Source organism: Sebastes fasciatus, chromosome 10 (assembly GCF_043250625.1).
Source record: "Sebastes fasciatus isolate fSebFas1 chromosome 10, fSebFas1.pri, whole genome shotgun sequence".
Lineage (NCBI taxonomy): Eukaryota > Metazoa > Chordata > Actinopteri > Perciformes > Sebastidae > Sebastes > Sebastes fasciatus.
In genome coordinates, this window is record NC_133804.1 from 26,309,107 (window position 1) to 26,328,030 (window position 18,924).

At 40.0% G+C, this 18,924-nt stretch overlaps 1 protein-coding gene across 7 annotated transcripts in view; it reads left to right on the top strand.

Moving 5' to 3' along the window:
• LOC141775629 (teneurin-3) overlaps positions 1–18,924 on the top strand; it is a 176,060-nt gene that overhangs the window by 64,716 nt on the left and 92,420 nt on the right. For all 7 annotated transcript variants that reach the window (XM_074649193.1, XM_074649194.1, XM_074649195.1 and 4 more), the window contains one exon: positions 8,065–8,290. In XM_074649193.1, coding sequence (XP_074505294.1) covers positions 8,065–8,290 — 226 coding nt within the window. The remainder of the gene's footprint in view (positions 1–8,064; positions 8,291–18,924) is intronic.

Sequence of the window (18,924 nt, forward strand, 5' to 3'; positions counted from 1 at the left end):
AAGCAAATGCCCTTTCAATTCCATTAGCAGTTGAATCAGTCTCTTAATGGAGAGTAAAATGGCACAAGGCCTTTTGCGTTGCTTACACAATGAATATGAAAAGGCTTTCACCAAGCTTGCTAAGCTTAGTGAGTGCAAAACGGCTTTTAATTGTGTCCCGACTCAGTGTTGGAACATTGTGCGCAGTACTCAAGGCTTGTCAATGCTTTCATCACACATACACACACACATACAAAAAAAAAAAGAAGATATTTTCAAAGGAGTGAACATCATAGAATCCTAATAGGCCAAAACATCCGAGTATCAAGTAGTGGCATCAAAAAGTTCAAGAAAAATGTGGTGAAATGTGAACTCATCTTGCAGACGCTGATAGCCTCTGACACGGTTATTTATAATGGACTGAATTCTAGTAATGGACAAACCCAAACAATTTTAGTGTTTACTATATCAGAAAAACAGTTTTCTGAGGAAACTGCACTTTGTGGGTATTTGCCTACTCCTTTTTGGTTCACTAATGCAGCCCCAATGCACTTTTCTCTTGTAAAGGCTGTGTAATGAGTCTATTCAAGGGCTGTCAATCGATTAAAGTAGTTAATTGTGATTAATTGCAAATTAATTGCACATTTTTATCTGTTCAAAATGTACTTTAAAGTGAGATTTATCAAGTGTTTAATACTCTAATCAACATGGGAGTGGACAAATATGCTTTCTTTATTCAAATGTATGTATACATGTATAATTGGAAATCAATTAACAACAACAAATATTGTCCAGAAACCCTCACAGGTACTGCATTTAGCATAAAAAATATGCTTAATTCATAACATGGCAAACTGCAGCCAACAGGCAACAACAGCTGTCAGTGTGTCAGTGTGCTGACTTGACTATGACTTGCCCCAAACTGCATGAGATTATCATAAAGTAGGCATGTCTGTAAAGGGGAGACTCGTGGGTACACATAGAACCTATTTTCATTCACATATATGAGGTCAGAGGTCATGGAACCCCTTTCAAAATGACCATGCCAGTTTTTTTTCACCAAAATGTAGTGCAAGTTTGGAGCGTTATTGAGCCTCCTTCACTAGACATGGTTGGTACCAATGGATTCCTTCAGTTTTCTAGTTTCATATGATGCCAGTATCTTCACTCTAGCTTTAAGAGTGAGACAAAATAACCTAAAAATCGCAAATTGCGTTAATGCGAAATTAGTAGCGTTAAAATGAATTTGCGTTAACACATTATTATCGGGTTAACTATGACAGCCCTAGTCTATCCAGATTAAAAACCTCTAAAAACAGAGTATTAATAGCAACTAAAACAAAGATCTACTCCAGGGAGGTGTTTCTGTAAAAATACCAATGCTTCATAAAACACCGTTTGATAGATATTGCAAGCATCATTAAGAAGCGAATGAGTCTGTCATTTCAGCGCTGGCATGCAGTATTAATCACAAAGGTCCTCTTTTTAAAGCATGTTGCTGATGGAGATGATGATAAGCTGACGTTGAGGAATTATGCAAAGGAGGCATCCGTCTTGATCTGATTTCAAAGCAAAACCTCATAAACCACACAGCTGTTTCATCTGCCTCCTCAGTCAGTGAGCCTGCACTTTAAAGGCCAGCTTAATTCCCTGTGTGTCCTGATGGAAGACAATGCCAAGCTTTCTTAGAGCCTCATTGTTTAGCGCGCTTATTCTTTTTTAAAATACACAATTCAACATATGCGAGGCAGTGGATAATCTAATTCAAAGTGCTACGGTGCCAAAAGCCCATATTTTAGCATGGTTGGCCCCCGTGGCTTTCAAACCCCCAACTCTGCCAGTGAAGCACACACAGAATGCACACTGGACCAGTGCACTGCTGCTGCTGCTATATTTTGCTCACATAGATTGAGGTTATCACTCTACTGACACCTACTGTCTAGCCTTTTCCAGCCCAAATCAGCGCATATATGCAGGTTCTTTAAACACGGGAAAACATGCTAAAAATAGGCTATATACTAATTTCCCATTGCAAGTATGCCGTGCCATTGCACTGGCCTTTCTGTTTTTTAACCTGCTGTGTCGCGTTCAATGTCACAGACGCACCAGCCAGAACCGGAAGCAGGGTTAGTAAACAGTGAAAATGTTACGTTGGTTATCTCTTTTTTAAATCTGTTACTTGTTTACTCTCTCTTTCAAACTCTCAAACCACAGTTGGTGATTGTTGGAACAGTGGAAAGTATAACACAGATGGTTTTGATGACTTTTATTTTGTTTCTGTTAGGACTGACCCGGATGCTTCGACCGTTGCCATGGTAATCGACCTTCAAATCAGTATTTGAATGCTTCATTTATTGTTTTTATAATTAGCTCATGAATTAAGGAATAATCCCACAATGTTATTCATTATTCATAATCAACACTAATTATTATTATTAGTTATTCTCAGACGGATATCGCTGTTTGTTGTGTGTACATGTGCGTGTGTGTACAGTAGTGTGGCAGCGGCGCTGTCCCGAAGCTTCGAATACCTTCGAATATTTCTCACCGAAGCTTCGAAGACCAATAAATCGTATTCGGGACAGCTCTAGTGTCTGTTGAAGTGTGTTTTGCGACGATCCGCGATGTAAAATGACTGTTGTCTGACTGGAGTCTGGTGGCTTTGAGGAGAGCATATTAATTGTATGTTTTGTACATTAATAAATTATGATAATTGTCCAAATCTCTGTTGATTTTGTTTATTATATATTCAGAAAATTAGCATGTCCAGCCAGGTGTTTCCATCACTGCAAACCGGAACTGGAGCAGATTAATACCTGTGACTATTTGTTCCCGGAATGAACCTTTCCCGCTGAAGACAAAAGCCAGATGTTAGTGGATTTTTTGTCCAATGGGAAAGGGGCTCAAGTGTGTGCAGGGTAAATTGAACACAAAGGGTTCATACTTTAAAAAAAAAAAAAAGCATGCAATTAAAATGGTAATTATAATATAAAAATTCCGACTTGTGAAGTCAACACTTACTTGATTGGTTACGCAGATAAATCGTAAACAAGTCTCCCTTTTTTTAAAAAGCAACTATTGCACCATTTGATGTTGACTTGACCTCATAGAAATAAAGATTAAGGGGATGAGAGCATCTTTAAACTGGGAAAGAAAATGCTTGCATAATTAATCACTCAAAAATCCACAAGGACTCAGGTTTCAGATCTAAATATTTAAAAGGGCACAACTTGGTGTTCAGTAATAACTCAAAGGTTTAAATGACCAGTGTAGTTACACTTCAGACTTTTATATGTGCTCCTATATAAAAGTCTGTGAGTAGGTGTATTTGTTGAACCGAAAGGTGAACGAAGCCATTTTAGATCAATTCTCATCAATTCTCAATTCTTCTTCAGTATGATACGACGGATCTAGTCCAATTGCTAAATGTGGCCATATTTATATAAGAGTAAAAAAAACAATAATATGTTTTATTTGCCCATTTGAAAATATTCAAACAGCAGCTTCTTGCATGGTCAAAGAGGGACAATCCACTGTAGCATAGCAACCGTGTTGCTGTCTGCACCTTTAAGCTTCTAAAGAAATTATTTCTTTAGATTCATGTTTTTCTCACTTTTTTTTCAGACCAACTGTACATTCTCTCCGTGTTAAAACATTGTACTCTCACACTTGTATTTTAGTGTGTGCTTTTGTTTTGCTTCTTTAACTTCACTCAGAACCAGAACTGTATCACCGTTTCACTTCATCCTTTTAGGGCTAACTCAAACGCAGCAATTCGAGTGGAAGACCTTATCTCTACCCAAAAGCTTTGTGTGCTTTTTGCAAAGTATGCGCACAGTAGGTTTAATTCAGTTCATGGGGTTTTATGTTCCCGTAGTTCATTGTGGGATTATGCAGTCCGATTTGCTGCATGTCAAATCCTACGCCTTTGAAGGTTTTTGGGATTTTGTGTTTTGTGTTATGCTCAGCATCTGCTGTCACCTAAAAAAAGCACGGTTCATTTCCTGTTACAGTTCGGTTCAGACATGCCTTTTAACACGTCAATTCGTCAGAAATTGATTCAAGATCGACCATAAAGTCGTGATAGTGAGAGTGTTTGGACTTGTTGAAACTCATCTCTGTGCTTGCTGTGCCGGCACTATTCCCATCAACCGTAATGCACCTGCACCGCATGTATTTTTATGTGTATGAAGCTACTGTACACTATGCTGCGTTTTCAGACTCCCAATACAAGCGGTGCAGCAGCAGGACAGCCTGCAAACTAAACAAGGACAATCAAGATGTTGGCTCGCGCTATATGCCGATGGATCAATATGTAGACATGAAGATAAATGGATACCGATTTGTGCAATATCTGTCGTGTATCTTTATTTGTAATGCATAAAGGGAAGGTGGATTGTTTACTGGGATCGACTGTGTCATATGTGGGCATGATAATGAGATGGTGTTTGTACAGGAGAACAAAGACAGCTGGTTTTATGTATTTTACAAAAGAGGGGTCTTTGTTGTGTTTTCAGGAGGATGCTGCTGTTATTTCAGCTGAAATCTTATTTCATTAAATTACCTGATATGAGCATTAAGATTTCAGCAACACTATGACGCCCATGTCAATAATGCATTATAAACATACCTATAATTTGTTTACAGTACACAGTAGCACTGTATAATCATAAATTACCTGTAGGGGGTTTCTGGACAATATTTGTCATTGTTTTGTTTTGTTAATGATTTCCAATAATAAATATATACATACATTTGCATAAAGCAGCATATTTGCCCACTCCAAAGTTGATAAGAGTATTAAATACTTGACAAATCTCCCTTTAAAGCTGAAGTAGGTGACATTGGAGCAAATATGATTTTAAAAAGTTATTTTTATAAAAATGGTCGCTATATCGTGACAGTAGTACATGAAACAACGGGTAACCTGAAAAAAATAATGTGCCTCTGTGTCCTCTGTGTCCTCCGGTGTCCTCCGGTGCTCCTTACGGCATCTGCAAGATTTCACAGACCAGAGGAAAACAAGCAGTAAGAGCTGATCTGAGGTCTGCTGTCCAGCTGCTGTCTATGAGAGCCGGATGTCAATCACTCGCAAACTCCAACCAAATTATCAAACTAGGCCGCGCTGATCAAAATATGAATCAATATTATGTTACTGTAATGCCTATTTCTCTCTTCAAATGTTTTCAGAATCATCTTGTAGTGCACGGTTTAGCTGTAAAATGAGAAAGTTTGTGACACCGCCGCCATTGTGAAATCTGGTGAAGGAACGCCAAGAACCGGTCACATGATCGGAGCACAGCCAATAGGAACGCTCTCTCAATGAAATGACCTGTGATTGGTCAAAGTCTCCCATCATGGGCTAGATTTTTTAAAGCCTGAAAACAGAGCCATGAGGAGGTGCAGAAGTTTAGTTATCGCTCAGAAGACTTGAAATACAATATGCTGAAAGATTATTATGGAATTTGTGCCCAGTGATGCCAAAAATATACTGCCTACTGCCACTGTAAGGTACATTTTGAACAGAAAAAAATATGTGATAAAATTGCGATTAATCACTGTTATAAGGCATTCAAATATGATTGTAAGTTACTATAACATCTAGGTTATGTAATGTTCTTGCATAGATTTAATGATATATATATATATATATATATATATATATATATATGTGTAATATTTACATACATTACCTTCATATATACATACTTAAAGAAAACAATGACCAGTTAGAGTAACGTATAATCACATTACAATGCATTATAATAGTGATTATAATGCATTATAAAAAGATTAGAATATATTACAACTATATGGGAATTATACTACACTTTGATCCTTGCAAGAAAAAAAAGGGCAGTGAATGACCAGTAATTAAGAAATAATATGATACTCGGCCTCATAAGTCATTATAAAAGGCTCTATAATGTTATTTTAATGCTTATTGTTATAAAGCCTGATGGACATTTATGAGTGCCTTTAACTATGCTTATACAGTGCGATAAGCAGATTATAATATGTATGTTTATAATGCTCTATAGACATGAGCGTCATAGAAAGTGTTTTTTTTTTTTTAGTCCTTTGTGATGATAAAGAAAATTGACTTCTAAAAATAATCCTCTCTGCCCATCAACACTCCTCTTACCACCATGTTGGATCATTTTCTGTTTTTCACAGCCCATCTGATTGTCCCCTCTGCTTCCTTTCCCCCCCTCCCCCCATGACATTGTGCCGTTGCACCATAGTGTGTGCTGATTATATGAAAAATGCTTCTGCTTGAAAGTGAAGTGGAGCTGGCGGCTGTTGTGGGCTCATACAGTGGAATATAAGGCCCAGAGGTGACGTCAAACCAGCCAGCGTTGGTGGATGATCCACATTTCTATTAGCCTACTTAGCACTTTTCTAATGGGGCTCACAGTCTAGCCCAGGAGATGAGTGGGATGTCTTGTATTCATCATCGCTAAGTCATGGCGGCCTTAAATTTTTCAAATGCAGATACCGCTGGTAATTCATGTGTTAGGATTCAGAGCTGACTTTGAACAAGGTGATGTGGTTTGATGAGGGAATCATATCTGATTTGGTTTGATCAAAGACTAATCGGGTATTAATTAATCTTAGATTGGCCTTCTGCACCGGCGCTGTGCACTCGTGTCACTCCTGATTCTGCTTCACACCCTTCATCTTTCATCATTCGTCTGTCTGCCTGTTTATCTGCCTATCTGTCTATTTCTATACAGATGAAACGGATGTTCTAAAAATGTATTCTATTATAAAAAAAAAATTAAATAAATCCAAGTAATCAGTCACAAAAATGATTGGTACAACCTGCCCCTGCTAAACTTTATTACAGCTGCAACTGTCTGTGCAATTAACTCGTGGAGTTTTACTCTCGGTAGTCATTCTTTTTACACTTTTCCTTACACTATATTTCTGATGTATTCCTCCCTTTGAATATGAGAGAAATAATCTTCAGTCGTAGCAATAGCCTGCTTGCACAGTAGCCGAAAGGTTTTTACCTCAAAGCGGTGGAAATGATTTGCTATAGCTCTGAATGGCATACATGTTTCCTATTTGCACTTTGGAACCAAATACAAGGCTCATTTGTCTGCATTGAATGGCTTATTTTATGCATAGAAGGACACGGTGAAAAGATGAAGCACATAAGGACAAGGACAAAAATTGCACGGTTATTAAAGGCTCCTTTCAAAACAACGACTAGTGTCCTTTGAATGAAGCTGTTCCGTCGAGCTACAGTCAATAGCACCGAGCAGATTTTGATCCATGGCTGAAAGTCCACAAGGTCGTTATGCATGGCTGAGAAAGGCAAAGGTTAAATCATGCACCAGAACTGACATGCGGTTGTATGCTCTGAATTTAACTCCTTTAGGCTTTCTAAAAAAAAATAAAAAATAAGCATGCTGTCAATGCAAAAACAACAGCTCCTAAAAGACACAACTCCCAGCTTTCTCAATCTCCACCAAGCCTCTGTAAGGCAAGAAAGACGATACCCATTTGGGGCTCATTGGAGCAAATCAGAATTGTCAGCACTGTGGGTTTTTACCTTTTAAACAGGGAAGATGGATAGATAATCACCACATGCCATTCTGGGGGCCAATTACACAGCTTTGTGTGAAATTGGAAAACCTGTTCTCTCAGAGCTCTAATGGATGTTCTGGTCATTAGTTATTTGAGAGTCTTCTCTGGCTGTAATCAAACGTGAAACATTGCGTTAAGCGCCCATAAAAGAACAGCTGCCTCTCTAAGTGACCTTCTGTTTAAGGGAACCCAACTGTCAGCCGTGTGGCGTTTTGCGACAATTATTATGTGTGTCGCCATAAAAGGGGCTCTTATTTCCCTTCTTTTTTGCAGTGGTTGCATCTCATTTTAATGTCTTGCTCTTGGTTGTATTTACTTTTCTGGGTCTGTTAGGTGGCTATGCTGTCATATCTTACAAGGCAAGATGCATACTCTTACCCATCTGCTGCTGTCTCTCAGTTAGCCAATCTATTGGGTGTAATTTGAATCGACAAAACAAATTACTTGAACAACACAAACTGATGTCTCGCTCCCTCTGCTTCACTCAAGGTGACCACCTATCCAGTCAGCAAGGCCCGCCTCCTCTCCCACCAGCCCCGCCCCCACAAAGGCAGCATCCGTCCATCACGTCCCTGAGCCGCAGCTCACTGGCCAATCAGAGGAGCCCGAGCCCGCCGCCATCAGCCGGCCTGGCGACCGACTTGCAGAGTACGGCGGAATGCGTCCAGCTGCAGGACAGCTGGGTCCTGGGCAGCAATGTGGCCCTGGAGAGCAGGTGAGTGACCCACAATGACTTACAACAGAGCTGGGACATTCAGCTCCAGGTGGTATCATGGAGCCACTTTCACTGGCTGAGAAATAAGTGTGAAATAAATGAGCTGCTGTTTAGTTTAATCTCAGTTCAGCTTCAGTGTAATGTTCCAACGTTTGAAGTGTGCTCCAAGACCTGTCATGAATTTTAATTTTAAATTTAAAAAATCAAGGACAGAAACAGTAGTTGGAACTCTATATCACTCATTTAATTTGGTCGCTTGTTTGTCTCATTTGGCTTCCCCAAATTTACTGGCACTATCTGCTTTATTCCCTGGCGTGTTTGATGTGTTTTTTTTTCAGATATTGGCCCTTATCCATAAAACTCCTAGTCAGGGTTAACAGTGACTCACCCAGTCGTGATTGAACCAGCTGTTTGTTTGTTTTTTTACCAGCTACCTGCTTTCTATTAATGCTTTTGTGTCTCCACCACATCTTTATCATTTGTATGTGGTGCAAAGGTTTCAGGAAAGCACATAATAAGTATCGCCCATCTTGGTAGGATGAAGTTCAGTAGCACATGTTAAACTCGAGCATAGCAGTGACATTTCTTGCTGTATGCTGAAGAGGAGTGCTGTGAACTATGAGTCATGTGATAATCTACATCCTCCCCAAGACAACTGGCAATAACCGGTACTGTGGCACACACTGGGAACTGGCAATGATTAAATGGCGAAAAAGAAATATACAAAAAACAATAATTCTTAACACCAGATAATTTCATTTATGTTTTTAATGCTACTCCTCCAAAAATCGGTGGATAATAATTTTTTTAGGATTTTAGATATTTAAGTTTAAAGGAACAGTTATGTAGCATTTATGGGGGTTTAATGACAGAAATGGAATATAATATTAACAAGTATGTTTTCTTTAATGTATAATCACCTGAAAATAAGAAGCATTTTGCTTTTGTCACCTTAGAACAGGGGTGTCAAACTCATTTTAGTTAGTTAATTTTTCCCCCTCTTTTAGTGTAAAGAAGGACAAGTATATTGTGAAAACGTTCACAGTTAATGAACAATCCATTTTCAAAATAGATAATGAACAACCTGAGATGTCTCGCTTATCTCTTGGCTGTGACTAAACACGAACAATTCATTTATCCTCTGTTCTCAGTTGTCCTGGCAAGTTCTTGTATTTTTTTTGCCATGATGAGACTGATAGTGGCGCTGAATATTATATTCCTTGAGCACTGAAAGGTGCTGTGAACACACCAAGCACACTGGCTTTTCCCTCTGTGAAGAAATAGGAACTAGTCTGTTTTTCTTGGAAAACCCGACACCGTGTGTACATCTTTCTCCTTTTTTGACAAAGACATTTTCCACCGGCTGCTCCTGCATGAACAGTAGCCTACACTTGACAGTGTTGTGTCACGTAGCCAGTACGTAAGTACATAGAATCTAATGGCGTATCCAGCATAGGGCCTGCTACTTATATAAGAACAGCGCGACCGCCAGTGGAAAAATAGAAATAGCAGTGCATTTTATTGGATTTGAATTTATGACTTCACATTCATTTTCACTTTGCAAAGTCATCCAGTTGGCTGGATTGGACCCTTTGGCAGGCCAGTTCTGGCCCTCAGGCCGTATGTTTGACACCCTGGCCTTAGAATGAACCGTTTTTTATCTACATATAGGGTTGTGTTGAGTTGCAAATGCAAAAAACTTGCAGATTCGCTGCCCAAAGGCCTATCCTAACCTTAACCATTTGAGGTCAATGCCAAACCTTAACCATTTCGCGAGAGTTTTCACAATTTGCGTGTTACCCTCTAGACACAACACATATGGAGCAGGTCCTCTTCACGGAGCTGGTTGCCATGTTTCTACAGTAGCCCAGAACGGACAAACCAAACACTAACTCTAGATAGGGCCATTCCCGTTTTTTGCGTTGTCCACTGTAGTTCTCCTTCACATTTGGCACACAGGAGAAGTTTCAGTTGGTTGCAATCTGCAACCTCACCGCTAGATGTCGCCAAATCCTACACACTGCACCTTTAATCCTATTTTTAAGGACTACACCTCATCAGGATAAATTATCCTGCCACAAATTGTGCGTGGCATAATACGATTCCTGCTGAGTTTGATAAACATGACACATGTTTTCTCCTCTGTTGAGAATAATGTTGTCAAGTGTTCATTGTCTTTTTGCTTTTTGTGTGCACCCACACCTTAATTAAGGGCTGATTACTAGATTAGATAGACCCACACTCCGAAGCAGAGTGCATGATTAGAGTGAACTATGGGAATACCAGAGAGCTTGGCAGTTCAAATCAGAGAGCCTATATCTTAACAAGGAACTTGGTAGGGGGATTGTGTGTTATGTCAAAAATTGCTGTGCAAGATACTACTTTGTCACAAGAGCCACTGCCAAGTTTTCCTCCTGAAACATCAGTTACATCTCTCTTAATCAGTGAGCTCAAACTATCCTGGCTAATGAAGTGTGGTACATTGCGCCGTGACTCAGAAATGGCCTCGAGTAGATGATTGCATTCTAGCCTGATATTACCCTGGCACAGCGTACCCTTTCCGAGGCTTAGATGAATGTAAACTTTGAATCGTCGTCTGTGGAGCAGCAGCCTCTTATGATCTGACTGAATCAATTGGGATATGTAGTGGCAGTTTCACTTTCTGGGGAAGATGCAGTGATTGAATACTAACCGCACAATGACCTTGAGCTGTCTTAGCCGTATCGACAAAACAATATGTGCACACCTATCATCAGCGGAGGCATAAATCACTATCACCACAGTGGACTCTAAATCAAGTGCTTGTCGGTGGGTGGGAACTGAGGGCTGCTGCGAACCAACAGGGCCAAAAGGGAAGACCCGGTTCACCACATAATTGCAGATGTCAAGAAAACCACCAGGTTGGGAAATGTAAACAGAAGCTCCAGAAAGTATTTATTACGATGCCCTCGGGGGGTTTATAGGCCAGCAAAGTCCTGGCGCAGCACATAGTAGGTGGCCTCAGGTACAGCTGGGATCTCTTTTTGAATCCTCAACATTGACATGGATTTGATTTCTCATGCTGCACAGTAGACGTGGTCACATGTGCACACCGTAAATTATTCCGTACAAGACAGCTGATTAAAAGAAAGTGTCAAATATGAATCACAATGTTATGATCTTGTTTAATATATTTCCTATGACATGACCTCCTTGAAAATAAAGCACTCATTTGACAGCATTAGCTACTTTTACAGCAATTAGCAGCAATGAATTATGCGTGTCTAACCTCCCATAAAAGTGCTAGTCTTCAAAGCACGAGTGTGCTAATTTGACTCCATACCAACTAGCTTTCAGTGAGAATAGCTTTCAGTGTTCTAATAAATGAGTGAAGTGCTGCACTCAGAAACTACTGCTCATTATTCTATGGTGAGTGAACGAAGTCACCGATCTTACTGTGATCATGCTGCCAAAGCTGTGTTAAGACACCAAGTTTCATTTTGGCTCATTTACTCTCACAGTTTAAAAAGATCAAATATATGTGTCACACAAATGGAGCCTTTCTTTTACAGCTTAGGGAAAATAAAAAGGAAATAAACATCAAGCGGTATTACAACTTGGGCCCAGCTAACTAGAAAAGTGAACCCAGTAGAGTCCATATCTGCCCCAGGTGTGTCTGCAACAACTACTGCTGCAATGTTGGATTGAATGAATACTGTATATACCACAATTGTCTAGACCGCAAGTGCATCATACACGTTTTTCACTTGCACGCATCACGCAACAGATAAACTCTCATTTTGATTTATCCAGCTGTCTGCACCGGCTCCGTGGGAGGGTTGCTGAGCAAAACTCAGAAGAGCGGCTTGTCATATTGACAATAGCATTAACAGCCCACCTTAAGCGAGCCTGAGCCAAAGCTGTGGCTAACTTTGGAGTTAAACCCATGGATGTATAGAGAGAACAGCGTTGGAGGCAGGCTCCCATACATTCCTATGAGTTACTCAGTGGCGCATGAAGCCAAAATGGCCCGACTGCCGAGTGATATAGTACTCGGATCATCTGGCAATCTTCCGCATCCATTGGGCCCGTAGAGCAGGCGCAGTGACGTTTCCTTTAACGTCGCCTCCCAACCCTCGCTCCAGCCTTGGTCTAGGTCTCATTCACATGAACGGAGGAAAGGAAATAACTATGGATTTAGCTATTAGTGCATTTTAAAACGTTTAGGAGCCAATGATTTAAATAAGGTCTATTCAAGTGTTCATATTGGGAAGTTGATTTACCTTAAAAAAAATTATCTGCTGAGTTACAGATGTCTCATTCCAATGTAAGTCAACAGGAAAAAGTGTTTTTGGGCCCAATGGCATCACGTCACAAACACAGATGTTATAGTACCTCCATTTGGCCACTATGTACAAATTGCATTAAAACCCAGCCCACTTCCTTGGGGCTTGGGCTAACCTCTTCAGTAAACAGACTATGCTAAGCAAGACACGGGAACTTGGCTTGTGTCTTGAGGAGTTGTAGCATTTATTCACCGACAGCCTGAACTGTACACGCACTGCACTGCTACGCTCACAGCTATAACCTTCATGCTGACTTTATATATTTATACTTTATACTCGTCAGTCCACCACACACGCGCTCCCTCGCTCTCTCACACCGACACTCAACCTACACACTGAGTTATTCCTCAAATGAGTTCGTATAACACGTTTTAGTTTAAAAAAAAAAAATCTTAAAAATAAATAATTCCCCAATGCTTAGGCCTGGCGGGGAGTCAACTTAGGGCTGGCGGGCTTGCAATACACTGACAGAAACCCTGATATATGCATGCAATTCTCTAGATGTGCAAATCAAGAGAGGAACAATTTGTAATGTGTAGCAGAAACAAGAGTTCAAACTGAAGCAGTTGTTGATCACTTGCGTCCCCTACCAGCCGGTTAAGAGTAGTGAGGAGTCAGCACTCAATGACGGTATGAAACAGTCAATAAAATATGTTTTCAAAAAGTGTGAATCACTGCAACCATGAGAGGTCCTTGAGCATACAGTCATAAATGAGCACAAAACAAATTAGGCTGATGGGTCCAGCAGTATGCGAGATTAGCTGTAGACAGACAGACAGGAACACAAATAAATACTGTGTGTTCCAATACCTGTACTGCCATACTATTCAGTATGCCAGAAACAGATTTAGTATGTCCCAATACATAGTATGTCAAATGCAGTATGCAAAAAAATACCAGGATGTCCTATATATGATCAATATACTGTATGAGCGAGAGGGTCAAAGTTCAAGGCGCAATGTTAAGACGAAGTCCCAAATGTATACATACTGCATGCAATACAGTACGTACTTTGTAATGAAAATAAAATGTATTATTATTAATAATAATTGTATTATTATTATTATTATCATTATTATTATTATTATTATTATTATTATTATTATTATTATTATTATTTTTATATTATGAAGAAGAAGAAGAAGAGCATTTACAAGTTATAACAATGGATCAGTAGAAGTCATGGTATCTGTTACCATGAGAAATGCAGGATATACACTTCAGATAATTTTTCAGATAAATAAAATGTATTATTATTATTATAATTATTATTAATATTATTGTTATTAGCAGTAGTAGTAGTAGTAGTAGTATTATTATTAGTATTATTATTATCGCATAGAACATTTATATGTTATAACAGTGGATCAAGAGAAGTGCTGCTATCTGTTACCATGAGAAATGCAGGATTCACACTTGAGATAATTCTATGAAATGATTCGACGTCAGCCTTTGTTCTGCTTTATTCTAACAAAGACGGCTCCATTTAAAGGGCTCAATTAGCTGGCAACATAGCAGTGATGCTGCTTGCTGTTCGTTGCTATTCTCAAGTGCAGACATCCAGATCTTTAAAGTGTGTGGAGTACTGCTAATAAAGCCCCTCAGGTTTCCCTTACTAAACACTAGTTTTGTGAGATCTTTTCAATTAGAAATATTCCATTGAATTTCATTATAAAATGAATTGCCATGTCCCTCAAGAGACCAATGCACATATACGGTAATTATACTTGAGCAGTACTTAATCCTTTGTTTAAAATAGACTATTCCAGTATGTGTGAAATTAGCATGTTTGACGCCTTTATGGTGCGAGCTATAAGATCCATAAGTGCTCCACTGGATAAGATACAGGTAAGGCATCTGCTCTTACATATGTATGTCCTTTAGAGCCCACTTGGGCATTTTTTTTCCTCCACTTAGATTCAATGAGATTCAGCCAGAACAGTCGTTATGACATTTCAGAATCTTCAGAGGCTTTTGAAGACCTGCCTAGCCACACGTTGCAGTTATAAATGTGCTGTCAATCCTCGTTGGATTCATGTGTCAAGGGAGTCCTTTTGTGAAATGAAATTATGTCTCCGCTCTAACATCATCATGTGGTACGGTGTCCCACCGACAGTACATTTTCCTGATGGAAAACGTGTTAGAATTGTTCTCGGGGGTGAAAAAAAGAATAGGAGAGGTAATCCAAGTAGGGTTTTCTTTGTGTGTGTGTGTGTTGCTTGTGTGGGATGCACATGTAAATCATGAGTCAGACAGTCATGCTTCACATCAGAGGACAAAAACTGAACTTTTTTTTTTTTGTACAGCAGCCACGGTGTCAGGATGGCACACGGACTGATTAGTCATGTGTAAGATACCAGCCAACTAGCCTTTGGGAATAGAAAGGAGCTCGCAGTTATGGCTGGTTACCTGCCAAAGTGGTTGGTGGTGTAGACAAAGTGGTAATCCTCAAGACGTATTTTTTTTTTTTCTTCTTCTTCTTCTCGTGTGTTTTCCTTCTCATTTATTTTGCCAACATATTTAGTGCCAAGCGCACATTTCTGTGGTGATTCCATCCAGAGTTCTGCAATATTTTCCTCTTATTCTAGGCTACTGTATAAACTGCTGGCAACACGAAGTGCATCTGGTCCAGATGAGTTTTGCCAGGAAATGTAAAAAGCTTTCATGAACAGATGATGGATAGTGAGGAGTGATCTAAATAGTTATATTAAAATAAATCATTACACATTACACATTGAACCTGCAGGAGCTAAAATACACGTCACCGCAGAAGATTAAAAACTGTCTCATAGCATAGAGTTGGACTCCAAATCTGTATTCACATAAGAGCTGAGCTCTCCTTAAACCAAACCTAATCAAACCCGTTAAATATACAGTAATATATTCCATGTGCAAACAATCCGAGCACTCCGAGGGAGCGACTCAAGATGGCACCACGCTGATCTCCGTGGGCAGGACGGCACAGAAAAGCTTGCCGGCACTGAAATACCACCACACGGGTGCGGCGCTAACTCTACCAGAATAGCACCTGCTAGCAGGCACCCCCGTTGCGAGGGCAGGTGGTGATCTGGAGGAAAGCGACGGCGACGGCGGCGAGTGTGAAGACGAGCCACAGCACGCCCACCACATCTGTAGCCTCTTTTTCTTTTCTTTTTTCTATTGGCCACGGATTGAAGCAGCCTGATTATTCCGGCTCTCACCTTGAAATGCTAATGCTAACACAGAACAGCAGCTAATAGGCAGATTACATATTCCGAGGGCTTCGATTCGCATTGTTTCTAGTGTGCTCTCTCACCCTTCCAGCTGGAGCTTAGCCATAGACAAATCCACCCACTCTCTGTTTAGTCTTTTGTCCTCTGTGAGGATGTTTTCAAATGTCATCCTGATGACAAGCAATGTTGTGAGAGCAGAGGAGGCCGGGCTGGCTGCTGCTTTTGTGTACCGGGCTTCTCAATGGGACAGACAGGCGTGCTCACAAACGCACTGCGATCACACTGACACGCAGCCATTCATTTGCTCTCAGTCTCACACTCTTCTTGATTGTCTCTTTTCCCTTCTCTCTCTCACTCAAAGCACACACCACACTGCTATCACTAGGGCTGGGCTTGGATTAGCATAGTAATGTGCCTTGTTGCATCACACTGGCTGTAATCAATTAGCCGGTCAACCAGCAGACATTTACACTGGTCCGCTGTTTGCTAATCATGTCCAACAGCATTTCATCTTCAGCCCCCCTTCAGTCTGCCGCTTTAGAAAAAAAAAACATGAAAAACATCAACACCAGAATTACATTAAACGCCGAGTGCAATAAATGTCCAGCGCGGGAATTTGTCTCGGTGACGCTGGTACACACAGATTCAGACAGCTTTTATTTTCCCTCTCGTACAAAGCAAAAAGGGATATAAATGACTGAAATGTAGCTGACTTTCTAGTTTGTAACCCCCCCACAGGCTGCCATATGTTTCTGGTAATTATAGGCGCATTCAGATTGTTCAACTAAATTGTGCAAATAAACACTATTTTCTGTTTGTTCACATATGTTTTTATTTGACATATTTATTAATCCAGTTTTCCATTATTTAGTTTGGTAATTACATTATACCCTCTGGTTACGTGCCCTAACGCTGCGGTACAGATGTGCCGTTGATGTTTTTAGTTCAGGTGTCTTTGTCTTGGAGCCCATGAGAACATTAAGTGCTCATATCTTTGCATAAATAAGAGCCTAGATGGATTTGAGACCTCTTATTTACAGACAAAACTGTCTCCACTTCATCTCTGCAACTTGAAATTGGTAGTCACCTCCCTCAAATAGAGTGCACACACACACACACACACCACACACAAAATCACGTCCCTCTCTGTCTACCTCATCAGATTGCATCCACTTACACTTAACGCTGTCTGACTACACGTCTGCCGCCTCCGTCGTTGTGCAAGTTTTGACCTCAATTCATACCCAGCTGTGTATTACATACTCTGCTGCAGCAACAGCACAGATTGTTCCAGATTGAAGGGTCTGAACTTCTCCCAGGTTTGCAGACGCCCTGGGCATTGTCATTCCAGCAGTGACACACTGTAACCTTTAAATGGAATCCCTGTCTGTCCATGACAGCACGTGTCAATCGGGGCATCAAGGAGCCAGACGATCCAAATCTGACATTTGTTCTTCTTTAGTCGCGAATTGATCAGAGGAGGTTTTAGCCCAGAGATATCCTCACAGGAGATAGGAAGTAGCTGAAATATCAGCGGCGGGGCTGAAATATGAGCAATGCATTACGGTGTAGGTTTAAGATGTGTCCCTTGTAAAACAAATCTGTTAAAACCATTGGATTTAATATCTGATTACTGACTTCCCTGAGCATGTTTTTGGACCGCTAAGAGTGGACAATCTTCAGAAACAACATTTAACCTCTTAAGCCCTAGGGTGCTGGAAGGTGTGCTTTGCCTAGACAGACTCAAAATAAATCATCAATAGCTCCACAACTACCAGGTCTATATGCATGATCTTGGTCTCTGTGGATAGGCAAGACCTGGGAGAATCCATCCCCAGTGTAAGTAACGTTCTGACTGTTACTATGCCTGAGTAAATTGTGATGAACCAAAGGAAAAATTTCCTTTTTTATCCTTACCAAAAATGTTTTCTAGATTAGACAGTGGGTAACATCATTTTAGCAATAATGCCATGCACAGAGATGCAAATTCATTCAGCAACTCCTTGACTACAACTGTGCCAAAGCAGATATATAAATAACACAAAGCACGTAGATTCTGCGTAGGTTTTAGTAAGAGTAGGACCGTGCGGACTCTCCATTTGGCCACTTGGCTACCCAAAGTGTGCCAAATGAGTTTTCTACCTCTTGAAAGGGAATCAGGTTATAAATACTACTGATATCCACTACAGGAGGCTATGTGCACACAATGGAGCCTTTGGTCATGACATTTACCCTGTGCATCATCACATTCTACCATTGTGCACAGAATAAAATCAATAAAAAACAAGTTAGGAGTCATTTTATTATAATAATGAAATATGATCAAGTAAAACTTAGATAATAACAAATAAGATCAATAACAATGTAAATAAGATGCCAAAAAATAAATCCAAAGTCAAGTATGTATATGCACTATAAAAAACAGTTAAAAAATATTATAGTCTACAAATACAATTTCCTACAATACAATGATTTTGTACCTAAAATATTGAAATCATTGTCAAACAAACATTGTTTGGAAAAAATACACTTGTAGTGTTGTTTTAGTAGCGTTATGGTCTCGTCTTTTAGAAACAATTCGGAAAAAAGACCACCACAAGTTTTTAAAGGCAGTGATTTAACACACAGCTCAGTACCAGGCTGGTCGGGTGAAAGAGGTTAAAGAGTACTATAGTTAATGAAACTGCTTTAGGCATGTTGGCCCACCGTTCCTATCAACTAATCAGGGAAACTGTGATTAGTACAGTAAGTGCCACTACATGGATTTTCGGTCCTTAACTGCTCAGCTTCAGATTATGCACCCAATTAGCCGTCCTCAAGCTCTTTTAGTACAGATCCACAGACGGGATTAAAAGAACCTTTTCAAAACTTACACGGAGACTTCACACATGCTGCACAAATAATTGATGATTGGTGTATTTAAATTAGCGGCTACCATGGCAACCTGTTCCCCCTGGGATCTATAGGACCCTTCAAACACTGTAAAACGTTGTGTAGGACAGCAAGGAAGGAGGACTGCTTTCTCTGGGCCTTTTATCTCCAAAATGATATTGTAGCATTTATCCCACTTTATTTATTTGATTTATGCTGAGGTGCC